The following is a 15,620-nucleotide window of genomic DNA, read 5'->3' as shown; positions in this document are numbered from 1 at the left end:
CATCTCTCCGTTAGACTATGAACTCCAAGCTTCAAGTCTGTTCAGTAGTTAAATCAGTTTCAGGTAAATAATTTTTATACATCAATGGACACGTGTTTGAGTCCATAGCTAAAGCAATGTTCAACACCAATTTTTTAATCATTAAATATAGCACCTTAGAACTTCAATATTTCTCAGGTTTCTCCCTAAGTTTTCAGCCCAGATTGCCCACCCCAGGAGCTGTACTGCTCTGGGAAGAAATGTCTGCTAAGTGAGCTTCAGAGAAGGCCAGTACAGATATTTTAGCCCTTCATTTTTTACTGGGAAACAAGCAGTAAACAAACTAAGCAGCAGACCATGAACTAGAGAGTCACATTTCTGAAGGATCTAGAAGTTTAGGATCGTGTACCTGAAAGGTGCTTTGGGTGATACTGATCTTAGTGGCTTAAAGCCAAGCCCCAGAGACAGTCATCACTGCCTGATGCCATTTATGAAATCGAGCAGCACGAAGGTCCATCACCAAAGCTGGAATGAGACCTTATCACTTGGTATCTGAAATCTTGAAAGCAGAAGACCAAAGTACAAGGAACAACTGCATAGCACTGAGAAGTAAAACCTGAAGAATGAACTCTGCTAAAACCCAGCGAGGGGCTGCATGGTGCTTAGTTGCTGGCTGGGGTTAAACCATGACACCCAAGAACAGCCAGCAAAGGCCTGTCGTTCATACTACTCATGACTTTTCCCAGTCAGTAGACCATGAGAACACAGTTCTTGAATCAAGTACTCTCTCAGGAGCATTCTAGCCATTCCACAAGTTTGCCACAACCATACCATCCATGAATTATTCCAAGAAAGAAGTTTATTGCTATCAGCTGGATAAGTAATTGCCTTTTAGGACAGGCACATTTAATATAAGATCATTATTGGAGGGTACTTCAATTGATGCATATAGCAGTTGTTTCAAGAACAAAGAAATTCATCACTAACACTGAAAGCGATGGCATTAAATCGCTCAATTGTATTGCTTCCTGGACAAAAACCAGCACCACAAGGCTTTTTAAAGTTTCAGTTACTGGTGTCAAGATCATTAGGACTTTCCTTATTTCCTGGGCCTGAAAACAATACTTTAACTTTCCAGAGAAGATTTTGCTTTTCCGCCACTTCTAGATTTCTTGACTCATCAGGAAGGGTGAGTCTGTCACCTACCCTGAAATTGCTGCACTTTCATATTTGAGCCTAAAAAGCAATCCACAAAGTCTTTTTCCTCAGATGCAAAGCACGTACCCCACCCCACCCACCCTGCTGATAACCCCTCACCAGAAGGGTTGTCAAGCACTGGAATTGGCTGCCCAGGGAAGTGGTTGAATCACCATCCCTGGGGGTATTTAGGTTCTTAGAGACATGGTTTAGTCCTGGACTTGGCAGTGTTAGGTTTCCAATTGGACTCTATGATCTTAAAGGTCCTTTCCAATCTAAATGATTGTTTCTATGTTTCTATATTTATCCTTCCTGGTGCACATATAGTTGGGTTTTTCCCCCTCTCATTTATCAGGAGGCATTTACTCATCTTTTGTAGTCACACGACTGCAATCAGTAGCAGCGTCTGGTTAATTAGACCACAGAAGTAATAATCAGCTAAGATTACTTTCATAATAGGTACTGGATCAGCAGGAAGTGAAGGGATTGTCATTTATCCTCTATAAAGTAATACTGGGCCTGCAAGCAACATTCTTATGGTAAGCAGTTAAGAGTTCAGTTTATTTGTACTTCTTCTAAGCAACAAAATCCCCATAATGTTAGACTGAGTACATAAACTACAAAGAAGCAGCTACCATACTGTCAAAACAGAATGAAAGATCCAGCTTTATGCCTACCTGAAGATAAGTAAATTAGGAGTGTGGTTGCTCTATACCCTCTAGACTCAAAGGCAGACAAAGGTTTCTCTAAAGGTTAAGTCAAAGGAGATCCATTCTCTCTCTAACAAAAATGAGAGCAAATACATTTCCTTAGATGCTTAAAGCAATGGGAAAGAATTCAGAACAAAATTGACAGTATTGTAATTTTCCATCTCTTACTCAGCTTGTGCCATTAGCTACTGAAAATACAAAATAAAAGTTAAACCACCGGTTCTGTGGGTTTGCTTCTACCTTTTCAGGCAAGATTCAGTTTTCTCCCCCCGAAATAAACAGTGTACACACCCTTTTAAAGGCACTTCCCTCACTTACTAGGGTCTGTAATTTAGTAACATGGAGTAATAAGAATACATTCCTGGGTATACTAAACACTACTCTCTGACCTTGGCACTCACTGAATGCCAGCATATGGGAAAGCAGCTCTTCATTCTTCTGCTCTGCACGCAATGTCCCTTCTCTCAGATAATCATTGCTATAGCTAAACCAGCCCACAGACACAAATATTAATAGATCACCACAAGGAATAAAAATAATCTACCTTTTTCCTTCAATCTATATCCAGAATTCTGCAAGTAAGACTTCATACAATTATGTTCCTCATCCATCCTTTCTTCTTCATTCTGATTTTTTCCTAGGGAACTCCAATCCCAACACCATGACTAAGGAAGGACACAGTTTCCCTGCTCCAGCCCTAAAACCACCTTCAGAATACCCTCATATGTCTGCTCCGTGAATGTAAATGCATGAGCTTATCTTGAAGAAAAGCAGCTGCAGCTGAAAGGCCCTTATATTCAGAATGTCACATATCCCACGTAAATGAACTTGGATCAGTTAAACAACTCATTCACACTGTTTGTCTCTACAGACCACAAAGTAACAGCTGGGACTCTGGAATCATCACCTGCACACCATGCTTCCGTTGTGCCCCCAACATATGCTGCAAGGCATGGGCACTAAGGGCAGGGAAGGACAACCAAAGGACAGCAGAGTCCTGAAAACAAACCTAGCTGGCTGCTTTCACTGACCACGGGGACTCTAGGTGGGGAGCATGTGTTCAGTACTTCAAAGACTAACACAAAGCTATCACACAGGCAGGTGATAGTTAAGGTCATTCAGGAGAGCTAGGAGAATGACACCTCCTGGTAGGAAACTCTAAACTGTTCAAAGAGTAGAAATATTCCATGAAGTCCCCTCTAAAGACATACCTTTCCAGGTGCCTATTAGAAATATGTGTTTAAGTCTGTGAAAGAGGAAGCAGCTAGGAAGGCTCAGAAAGGATGTGATGGGCTTTTTATAAGTATTGGGGAAGTAAAGGGGGTGATCAGAAGTTTTCTGTATATGAAGGGATAAAGTTGGCACAAAAAAACAAATGGATACAAACCATCTGTGAGTAAATGTAGACTGGAAATTAGGAGGGAGTTTCTAGCCAGCAGCACAATGAGATTATAAAACTGCTTGCTATGAGTAGCAGAACAAAAAACTTGGTTTTCGTGAAGAACTTGTTGAGTTTCTGAGAGGGATCATACGAGCTTTCATTACTCATGAAAGCAAGGTATAAAGGACCCAGCAGAGGTCCTTTACACTCCTGCATGCTGGAGGCTGGCTTGGATTCTTAACCTTCAGTGCACAAACCAAGCCTCTGGCTTCTGAACTGACTATACATACACAGATCCAAAAGATGTTAATACCAAGAGAGATAATGTTATTATTTGTTCTGGCTTCTTTGCCAAACTGAGGAGCTGCTAATCAACAGCTGTTGAAGAAAAATCTTTGTTCAAAGCCTATTAAAATGAGTGAGCCAAGCAGCAAAGCAGACCTGTGATCTTTGATGTCCATGATAGTCATAATTTACAACAGCGTATTTCATTTGCACGAGCGTATTAGACCACCTTCTGCTCAACTCAAGGGTGTACTCTCATTGTGGGATAAAATTTGCAAGTACAGCTGAAACCTAACCCTCATTTTACTTTCTCCAGCATGAGAGTTACATGCGATGGAAATTACCTACTTCAAAATTCTTTTCTTAATATTTTCCTGTAATACAACAATGGGTCAAACATATCCTTACATCTTGTGCTCTGCTGTCAAAGAGCTCAATAAAAGGGAAAATTTATAAAGCTGAAATTCAAACTGATTGTTTCCCTTTTCCTGACTCTGGTAACCTGGACTGGCTTAATGGCTTGAGAGAAGTCCACGATAAGCTTCACGGCAGCACAATGTGTATTTAACACATTTGCATAATACTAATATTCCTTTTCTAGTCACTTACTGTTCAGGTGCTAAATAGCAAAATAAATATGAGGATGTTTTGACATTAAGATACTCCTGGCTCACAGGTTTTTTTGACTATTCTCAAATGAAGTGTTACATTTGATCTTGAACTGCAATCCAGTTTCTTCCTTTTAAGATGTCATGCAAGTTAACCAGTGTAGTCTGGGCACTGAGAGCAAGCTAGAAATAGCAGATCTGAGACCTGCACAGTAAACTGATCCTGGGTTTTGGCAGGATAAGCCAGTCAGATCTGAACTCTGTGTTTCTGAAGTCGGATGACTTCTGCTACCTGAACTGTTCAGTTACAACTGGCTTTGATATCTCCATATACAGCTGCAGTATAGCCTCACCTTCTCTTCCCCATCCTTCATTTCAGTCCAAATTGACAAAACAAATGACAGCTGTCAATAGCCAATAACAATTTCTCAGAAATTCCACTCAAGGCCAAATTAGCTTTTAAATACAGATCAGAAAATCTCATAAGCCATCATGCACAAGGGCTAACTCATTCAGGCTTTCAACCCAGGCTTTTTCAGGGATCCTTTCTGTTACTGGGTTACTCAGAAAGGCAAGCCAGTGTGTTTTCTTTGTAACTATCAGTCACTGCGTACTAAACTTTTCCACTTAGTGACTTTAGCTGAAGGCTGTGAAACACAGAACATAACTCAGGGGAAAGGCATCATCTCAGATACTCAACCTATCTGAATATTGCAGTGCGAGTCAAAATGTAATTTAGTCTCAGAGCTGGACTCCTGACATTCAGCCCAGAAGAGTTGAAATTCTATATGTAGTGCTTTGCCTGACTTTTAAAAGTAGGTTTATGACTCAAGTCTGATTGCAAAATACTGTTACTGACTACACAGAACTGATCTGGAGAAATGCAGGGAGAAGCTATGAACTTCTATCCACAAGGATTCTCTTTTGTGAAGATCTAATCTTTGCATGCATGAAAACATTTAAGTGGAAAGTCCATTTACACATTCATAAGCACACACACCTAAAGTAAAAAAAAAAAAAACTGGTTTTCACTGCTTTTTCAGTAATCTTAACACTTGAATTTCATATAATAGCCCATGTTGGAAGGGGCCTCAAAAGATCACCTGGTCCTACCTTTCATAGAAGAGGAGCCTAGATGAGATGATCTAGCACCCTCACATCTTGAGTATCTCCAGTGATTTGCTTTTTCAGTGATATCTAAAGGGAAGGCTAATAAGAGACTCAACCTTTCTGCTTTTATGGCAAAGGTTTTAGGAATCCAATTAGCAGATGGGAGCCCTACAACAGCTATCTCAGGTATACTCACAGCAAGAAGAGAAGGGAAAGAGACAGGTCAAACATAAGGGATAACTGGGCAGAACTGCTCTGGAAAAACTAAGACACAACGCCCACCTTGCTCTGCTAGCACCTATGCCTCAGGAACTCCTAGGAACCTATTACTTGACATAACTACAGTACTGTATCTGTTTTATTGCAGATATTCGACACATGCCCTAGCTGGACTGCCAATAGATAGGAAGAAAATGCAACTGCATTTATATTACCCACGTGTGCTTTGCTCATAACACATTTAATATACTTTTTGATTTGATTATTTAAAATTTTTTTTAGCATGTTCTTCTGTTGTTAGGTTCAATACTGGCACATAACTGGATTCCTTAAACTATATTCAGAATCTGTATTTGTTGAAAAACTAGCATTTAACATAGTCATGTAACAATCCATGTACTTAAAGCCACAGTTTCCAATTTTTAAAATAATCTGAATTGTAGTTTGAGCTACTGAGTGGTATAAGTCTAGAGGATATAAGACTGAAGATAAAGTAGCTGCATTTTGTTCTGTCAAATTACTGCTTACATCTAGTAAACACTCCAGAACTAATTTTTAAGTGCACTGCACTCACAAGTGGAAATATCCTCCAAGATTATTTGAAGACCATTTGTCCACCTCAGTAGCCAAAAAGAGATGTATCTCCAGGAAAAAGATTTTAAAAAAATGCTCAGTAACCATATACACTTCTTGAAAAGAGCAATTTTTCTTGTGGGGTATGGGCACGTAATAGGGAAGAAAAATGTTTCTAGAAAGTTGCTTTAAAAAGATACAAATATCACAGCCTTAATGCCACCACAAAGCCCAGTAGAAATGCAGTTAGGTGTGACAAGAATGTATTTGTCCCCTATCAGCAGTTTCCATCACACAAATACTTCATTCAATACATAGAAACCCATTCCCTCAGCAGGAACACTCAAGGTGTCTCTGTTCTCTACCTGTTTTCATCAAGCCTGTAGGAATATAGTAACACTGATACATCTATCATAATCTCAAATTGAATTGACATTTATTAACACTTTCAAGAGTTAATAAACAGAAACAGCATAGTCACAAGACCCTCTTATAAGGGACACAATAGAGAACACAAGGCTATTATCTGCTTTATCCCTCTCAAGACACTCGGGAAGTACTTTTCAAAGAATGACAGATACCAGGACATCTCATACCTTTACGAAAATGAACTAGGGTAGCTACAAAAATTACACCCAGCTATCATACCATGCCACATGAACCACAGTCTTTGCTGCTTCTTTTTAATCTCTCTGATTGCTAGAATATGTAGAGAAGTTTGACCAAGTTCAGATGCACTAGCTCAACCAGTAACTTGGTTGAGGTATCCCAGATTCAGCCTAACAACAGCCGAACCGCATGTTCCATTACAACAGTTCTATCCACTCCAACATACCTTGCAATATTGGCATAACCCAAGCTAACATAAGGATAGGTGAATTTTACAAGGCCTTGCAGATTAAAACAATCTGATGATAGGAAGGGCATAAACAACAGTGCAACTTTACAGTCATTTGGGTCCAGTCCGAAGCCTGCAAACCATAGTGGAAAACAAGCCCCGTATGTAACACTGAAGAGGAAAAATGATGGTAACACTTACCCTTATGACCTGGCTACAACTGCTCAAGAAAAATATCCACTATCCTAAATTATCATTGCATTGGTTCGCTGTTACATAATTTGAGATACCTACAATACTTTTCCTCAGAACAATGTTTTTTAGGATACCACTGTGAAAAGACAAGATGTCACTTAGCCAAATAAATAAAAAACCCCTTATTTTTTCAGAACTCACTGTCACAGTTAGATAAGAGTAAGCCCATTAAAAAAAGGAAAGTCCCTCCATGGAGTTTTATTGGAGGCAGGCTGTCTCTGGTCTGAGACCCCTGTTGCCCCATGCCATCCTCTTTGCACCCCTGAGGCCCACGAAGTGACGCACTAACAATTACCGCCAACAACAGGGGATTTCTGTCTTCAGTCTAAAAGCCAACAGGAAGCTCCTGTACCTTAGCATGGCATAAGAAACTACTTTTGGATAAAGGGGGTGCTTGGGAAGACAAAAGCAGTAAGGAGAAGAGGACAAAGTTCTGCTTTGCCTATTATTGAGTCACAAACTTAACTGCTCAAACTCATGCCAGGTCAAGCCAGTTGCCTGCTCTCCTTGTTGAAGACAAACTCCTTTAAAATTTAGCTTCTATTTGACGTACGCCATATGTATTTCCTTTGCCATCCTTGCCCTCGCTCATCAGTGCTACTGTTGTTTGTTGCTTGTTCGTTCCATGCATCATAACTGAAACGGGGCAGTAAAGTTTTCCACAGCCATAGCCATACAACAGGCTTCTACGCTTAAGGAAATGAAGTATCCTATTCTCATTAAAAAAAAAAAAAAAAAAGGCAAGGTTCATTCAAACAAGCAAGCTCCATGAAACCTTCTTTATGGTATAGTTCTAACAAGATAAATAAGAGCATCAGATATTAGGCTAAATTGGTAGACAAAATAATGAAGGAATAAGCTATATACACAAAAACAATCAAAACAAAAATAGACTTTTTAGACTGCTTGAAAGAAGCTTTAAAAACTAACACTATAATAACCCTACAAGCCTTTACTACTCTACTAAAGTGGCTTGAGCAACTACTTAAACTCCACAGGACCCTCTCACCCAGGCACAGATTTTATCACTTTGCCTGCCTGCCCTGGCAAACCCAGAACAGCTGAAGAGGGTAGCCTTGGTTTCTACTTAAAGCCCTTCTCACCTCATCATCTCCTAAGCTATAGCTAGCAACAACTTAGCTTACCTTCCTGGGGCTACGGTCTTTTTTTCTCACCATGATGGTGCTACTCTGTGCTCAAGAAGGTAATTAACACTAGTACCCAAAATAACAAAATATTAAAATTTTTTATTAAGGCTCAGGACAACTAATAAAGTAGTTTAATAAGCAACTTTAGTTGTGAAGTAATCACAAAACAAACTTTAATTCATAAACTACATTTATCTTGTTATGCACCACTAAATGCTGTATTAAAATGATGTGTACTCACCATCTATTTTACTGATGTCTTTAATACATAACATCTTATGTAGCATGCTGTCTGTATTCAAGCACTGTTTTTATATTGTAAAACTGTTATAAAGAAATTCATGTCAATAATGATTTACTACTGTTACTTTTATTAATACTACTGTATTAATAGAGTAGTTCAGTTTGAAGTGACCTACAATATAGCACTTAAAAGATGTGGCTATGTTGAAACTCCTTTGTGGAGATATTCTGAAACTTTAAAAACTTATCTTTCAAACGTGAGTACTCACTCTTCTTGGAGTAAGCACTTGATACAATACCATGTTCTTACTGCAGCACTGCACATAAACAACTTTTTTTCTTCCACTAGATGTTACAGATTTGCCTTTTCAGTAAGCTGGTGCACCTTAGTCATTCTAGACATCCATGACTTCACGATGAATCCGTGTGGAGCTTGCCGAACTCAAGTGGAACGCATATAACGAGGTGAACAGGAAGCCAATTTGTTTCTCTTATTTAATATATGTAAAGAGTAACCTATAGATTCTGAGGGCACTGAGCTCTGCCTCTCCACGACCCTTCCATCCCCTCGGTTGCCCTCTGATGGCAGGCGCCCACCGCAAGGCCGCAGCTCGGGGAGCGGGGGGAGAGGAGGCCCGGCAGCGCGGGAAGGGGCGCACGGGCAAGGGCACCCCTAAGGCCTGGACTGGCAACTCGAAGAGCAACGCCCGCAGGCCGTGAGGAGAGGCGGACCCAGGCCCTGCCCGCCTCACGCCGAACCGCGGCGACAGCGGCTGCCCCGCCCCCGGGCGGCGCCTTCCCGCCAACGGCGTTGGCCCGGTCACCTCAGGGGCGGGCGGTGCCGCCATGGCGGCCGTGCGGGACGTGGAGATCGACCCCGAGGGCACGTTCAAGTACATCCTGGTGCGCCTGCAGCGGCCGGGCGGCGAGGAGCGGAGGGACATCGTCCGCGGCACCAAGGCGGCCGAGTTCCACAGTGGGTGACAGGCCGCGGCGGGGGGGTTGGGGGGCGCGGCGATCGTTAGTGGGGGCCCCCCCCCGGCGGCCTCCCTCAGGTGTGGGACGTGGCCGCCGGTTCCCCAGCGAGTCTGAGGCGCAGGGGAGTCCCTGGGCATAGCTCAGAAGGCCCCTTTTCCCCTTCAAGGGTGCCTCGTGTGAATGTGAAAAGCGGGTCAGTATCTCTGTCAGATGTCATTTCCAACCCTGAAAAAAACCTCATTTAGGAAAACAAGATGTGTTCACTAAACAAAAAACCTGAAACAGCGCACCTTAATTAAAGCTTCTCTCTGTCTGTTAAGAGAAACCTCCCTCACTTGGAGGTGAAAGAAGGGAACTGGAGGAAAATGAGTGGAAAATAGCTGAAAATAAGAGTTCTAGAGGATTTGATGCCTCGTGTATTCTAATGGTTCTAACTGTTCTTCTTGTGCAGATCATATATTTGAAAAAGTAAACCCTGAGATGGAAAAGCTAGGATATGAGTGCAAGTGCCTTGGAGGAGGGAAAATCGATCATAATAGCAAAGACAAGAAAATTAGGGTATTTGGTCTCTCTACAGTAAGTGCATTTCTTGTATTCCTTCAAATCCTTTTGTCTCTGATGTTCTGGGATTTTTGTTTTATAGTATGGTGCTTTTGGCAATTTGAATCACAGTGTAAATATTAACTGGAAAACTTGCCTTGCTCACTTGTGAGATAGATTAGAAAAACATTTGTTTAAAGGGCAGGAGACAAAAGCAAAAATAATAACAATATTGAGTAATACCAAGATTAACTTATAATGAAGACTAAAAATGGAAGTTAGCCTCTTTTGACTCAGTGTTTTAGTCTTACTGCTAGACTAGGAATAACCCATTTGTAGCCACAGGGTCTTGATCCAGCTATTGTGTGATCTTTATTTGCCAATAAAAATGTTGCTTGGTAGAGACCAGTTAAATTGTGAATCTTGTTCTGTGTATGTGTTGGGTGAGAAGAGTAGACCCAGTTTAGGTGTGAATTTTTAGTAGGTGAAGGTGTAGTTTCACATAAATGCACTTTTATGGGAATACAGGTAGCTTACAAGAATACAGAAACTTGAGCATTTTTGTTACCTGTTCAGTGTAAGTTCAGTTTCTTTATGAAAGATTCAGTGGTAATGATTTCATGAACTTAGGGACCATGCTATAGTCTGTTTCTGGTGTTGCTCTGTGAAGCATAGTTGCTTCTTTAGTAATACTCTGAGTAAAGATTCTAGGCTTCTAATGTAGACAAGAAGAAAATAGTTCTATTAATTTTTTATAGAAAGCGATGGTTACCTTAAACCTGCTTACCTTAAATGAGCAGTGAAGGTTGGGCCTTGAATGAGTTAAGTGTTTTTAAATGTTAGCCCTGCTTTTGTTCCAAGATTACTCTTGCCACCTGGAATCATAAGAAAAAAAAGCTCTTCAGGATTTGTCTGGGGTTGGAAGGCAGTGTATTCTACTAAGGCAGTCTATTCTTCTTGTGATTGTAGGTCCTCATCATAATTGCATTTTTTAGATGAGAGTTGACACCTGTATTATTAATTCAGCTGCCAGTTTAGTGGTAGAGGCAGTGGTCAACTCTTGCTCTTGTAATGCAATGTCTATGGAAAGCACCTTGTTTCTCTGGTTTCAGTACCTTAATGCTTACAGATGAGCACCATGTAAAAGCAGAGTTTTATTACCATGAGGGCTTCTGTCAGACAAGAGACGTGGAGGCTCAGGAGTTTGTATATTAATTACATTGGTTTAATGCTTCTCTTTACTTGGAGATTTGTTGTCAGACTCTGAAGCAGAACTATCTTGGTGTTTTATGTAAACCAGAGAAATAGGCATTGACTTCTTCTGAAGTAGATGCTGTGCTATTACTTGCAAAGCCAGATGGGGTCTTCAAAGTGATTACCAAGGCAAGAGTGATCTGTAGGTCTGTTGCTTTACAACTGACAGCGTAAGCCTGCATATTTCTGACATAACTATATTACCTAGTATTTTTGAAAAGTTTGTGTTTTATAATGCATCAATAATTTTAACCTGTGCAGTTTAAATGCTGGCTTACTTAAGCTGTTCCTCTTGGGGCAGTCACTGATGAATGAGTACCTGTTTTGTTTGATAATGCAATCTTGAGCTCTTTCTTCAGTCTTCCAAGTTAAGTTGCATATGAAATATTACTGTGAATCACAGGTTTTTGTCAGTAGCCTGCACTGTTGTGCAGTAAAGGCTTTTTGACAGGGAAGAACTTACTTGTAGTTCTGAAATAAGAAATCAAGATAGTAACTCAAGTCAGAAGACGGTAATGGAAAGGCACTTTCTACTACAGCTGCCTTAAATTTCAGTAGAAGAGTAACACTGTGATCAGTGATTTAAATGAGGGTTAAAAATCACAGGGGTCATCTGACCTTGCCTTAGTTTGGAGTTGCAGTGACTGAAGAGCACGCATATTTAAAATTATGCCATTACCAGCTAAGACAAGATTGCAAATAAATAAAACATGAAGACTATGATTTCTTTAATGGCTAGAATAGTACTTATATGTTCACACATGTGGTGGCTTATTCCCTTTTCCTTCAGCTGAGCCAAATCAGATGTTTGTATGCTCATATATTGAAGTGGGTAATGTGATCTCTGTTGTTTAAAAGAACATTCAATAAGAATGGTGGCTGAGGGGTTGGGAACATTTTAAAACAAACTTTCTGCTGGAGAAATGATGTGAAAAATGCTTCCTCTATTGCCTGAGATTGCTTTACCCCATCACATGTATTTTCTACAACTCTGCTTGGGGGGGAATTAGGACAATAGAAAAATAAAACATGATACTGCAAGGATAACTTTTAGAACCTGGATTTGATTTGTATGTGAACTACTTGAAGTATCAAATCATAACTGGATAATTTGTGTTGGCAAGAACTGAATGGTTCTGTGGACTTACTTTCTGTACATGTCTAATAAGCATTTGTTCTTTCTTGCAGGGCTATGGAAAAGCAGATCATTCAGTGACTGTAGAGATACTGAAAAAAGTGTATACAGATTATGAAATTACATGGTCAGATGACAAGAAATAAATCAGCTACTTATGAACACAACAACCAGTTCAAAACTGGTAACTGTGAGTTGTACTTTGATAAATAAAATTGAACATGTCTTCTATATATATTACCATAAATCTGGAGTAACTGGACTCTGATGTAATTTATAATACGGTTAGTAATCCCCAGATATATCTTATTTTTCAGATCATCCCTTTGTGCAGAATCTACAGTTCTAAGCCTTTTTCCTCTCCTTTTGACATGCCATCTAATTAAACACTCCCACATCATCTTACCTCCAGTTTGCTTTCATCCAATCCTGCCTCATCAATATATCGTAGGATACATCAGAGTTTTCCCATCAACTTAAAATGCCGCAGGACCAAACCTGTTCCCTGGTCTTGTGACCACAGGGTTTTCAGTTTCCTTTATTTTCTATTGCTCTTTAGGCTTTTCAACTTTCTTATCCACATTTACAAAAATTGGAGGGAAGGGTTGACTGTTACAGTTCTTCACCAATGATCTAAATCTTCAGTTTACTCCATGGTTTTGAAAATGCAGTATTTGTGTTCCACACAAGTAGTGATCAGTATCTTCTGTGTTCCTATAAGATTCTTCACTATAGCAGACTGATGGCAGTGTCAAATTCTGACAATACTTGTTTCATTCTGATTCCCTGTACTCCTTTTATTCCCTATAATGATGCCTTTTCCTTTTTTTATAGCAATAATTATAGTTAACTACCTCCCAGCCAGAGCCAGTACACCTAGGCAGTGTCTGAATTACCTTACAGCACCTGCTTCCTCCTGTTGTGGCAGGATGTTGCCCTTCAGTTGTGAAGTTACTTGCTACAATTTTCACTTGTTTCCTGACAGTCTTCCTTTAATGCTGTTGTGGATTTCAAGGGAGTACCTTTTGTTCTTATGCTTACATTGTTGCAGTCTTCAAGAAGGATTTGTATATAAAGCCTGGTTCTTCCCTTTGCTGTGGTTCCTACTGCACTTACCTACCAGTATCTGGTGGTATAGAGTGGCTTTTTCTTTCTACCAGTATCTGGTGGTATAGAGTGGCTTTTTCTTTTCAATGTCTATGTGACTCTAAGTACAAACTGTGAAATTTGAGAGGCTTTAGTCCTGTTTCCGTCACAAAAAAATCCTGCCCTTACTGGCTTATTACATTAATTGCCCATTTTATGTCACCCTTCTGTGTCTTTGGATTGGTTTGGACAGAGAGGAGTTTCCTGTTCTCATCCTTAAACTTTTCAGTCCCTTCCTCTTCAGAAGAGTTCCAGGTATTGCCATCCCAGTAATCACATGGGAGCAGGATCTCTTGAACCTGGTGCTGCAGGTCTCTTGGTTGACTTCCCCCCACATGCAGCCTGGACCTTCCCCCCCCCAGCATCCTTACATGCTTTTGCATCTACTGTTTGTGCTTCTCTTTACACTCTTGTGCAATAGTCTTCTGGCTGCACCACTCCAAATGCCATGATAACACTGACTGCAGGTTTGATTTTTCTTAACAAGATTTTGATTTCAGAAGGTGATTAAATGCCTGTGTACCTAATAACCAAGAATAGCATATGAGTCAATAATTTGCAAATTGGGCACTTCCCACTTCGATTTTCCTCATGGGTTTTTTCCCATAAGCTTTAGTAAAACAACTGTAATTGGTGCCAGTATTCAAAACTGATCTTTTTAATAGCCTCGTTTCCCAAAACTAGCAAATAGCCTTCAAAGGGAAGTCATCAGCGCCTGTTAAAACAAACAAGGTTTTCAGTTTAGTTTCCTGAGAAGTTTAATGACTGATTTTAATGTTTCTCTCCACAATACTTACGGGAAAGACATAATTTAGACCGGATTTCTTATTGTGATGACTCTTTCAAAAAGCAAGGGGCTGGGGCGAGGTGAGAAAAGGGGGTGATGATTTGGAATGAGCTGATAAACTGAGTTACCAGCTGACCTCTACCTTTTGTTTCTTCATGCAAGGAATTGGCCCTGATATAAGGGTTTATTGTGTCATTAAAAAAACACTTTTGAGGGTCCTCCCAATTCTGCTGTTTTCTAGTGCAATGTCATTTGGGGAAATGTTACTAGCTAGGGAAATGAACATGTACAAATATTGTAAGTGAAAGATTCTTATTCCAGATCATGAAGAGAAGCAGGGAACTGGTCACTAAGGTGGTGATGATTTGGCAAGTAGAGAAAGCCTTAATTTAGATCAGGGAAACTAGTATTATTGGATGTTGAAACAGCAACAGAACAACCAGCCTACAACACTAAGTGTTGAATTCTGCTTCCTCTTAGCATGTATCTGCTGAATTTTAAGACTAGAATAGAACTCATCTGGAATTATGGAAATCCCAATGCTAATTTTGCTGATTTCACCTGAGAAAAACATCCTTTATTAATTCTGATCTATAATTCTGAAATGGGAACTTAAATTATACTGTGTGGGGTTTCCTGTTTTGCAGGTGTGCGATCACTGTGTGATGGTAGCTCTAACAGTCTTAAGTCTTAAAAAAAAACCTGATTCTGTATTTGCATGAAAACGGCTGTCTGAGCAATCCAAGAATGAGGATGCTGAGCAAAGGAGTAGTATAGTAACCCCAAGACTGAGTTTGATTATGGAGTATTTTCAAAAGGAAGCATTATGGTAGAAGATTGTAAGTGCCGCCTTCATTTACTCATCAATAATACATGAGACTCTTTTTAACCATATTCTCATAATGGTCAACTTTCCTCATTACTTTGTTCTCTGAAACTGCACTAAACGTAGCAGGTGTAGAACAAGCTATTCAGTCACTGCGTGCAAGCCACCATTTGTCTTAGGACTGAAGCTTGAAAAATGGTAAGCGGTAGTCACTTTGTTTCCAACTTCCCAGTTTTGACAAAAAAAGAACTGTTAACAGTACTTTATTGATCTGCCAAAGCTAAAACTTCATTTTGTTCTTCAATCTGTAGTTAGCAGTTGTCTGTCATCAGTAAATTTGAGTTGATGCAGAAAAATTCCAAAGTGCAATCACAGCCATGGCACAGCTGCTTTTTTCCTCTATAAAAG

The 15,620-nt window shown here is 40.1% G+C and overlaps 1 protein-coding gene across 1 annotated transcript; it reads left to right on the top strand.

Moving 5' to 3' along the window:
- The first annotated feature begins 9,351 nt into the window (after positions 1–9,351).
- Positions 9,352–12,700, top strand: LOC141926245 (14 kDa phosphohistidine phosphatase-like). Its single transcript, XM_074831677.1, has 3 exons — positions 9,352–9,522; positions 9,976–10,100; positions 12,507–12,700. Exons 1-3 carry the CDS (start codon positions 9,393–9,395, stop codon positions 12,597–12,599), a joined length of 348 nt encoding a protein of 115 aa, XP_074687778.1. The 5' UTR covers positions 9,352–9,392; the 3' UTR covers positions 12,600–12,700.
- Positions 12,701–15,620: the final 2,920 nt, after the last annotated feature.

This window comes from Strix aluco, chromosome 8 (genome assembly GCF_031877795.1).
Source record: "Strix aluco isolate bStrAlu1 chromosome 8, bStrAlu1.hap1, whole genome shotgun sequence".
Classification (NCBI taxonomy): domain Eukaryota; kingdom Metazoa; phylum Chordata; class Aves; order Strigiformes; family Strigidae; genus Strix; species Strix aluco.
The sequence above is the reverse complement of the archived record's forward strand: the minus strand, read 5'-3'. Positions and strand labels throughout refer to the sequence as shown.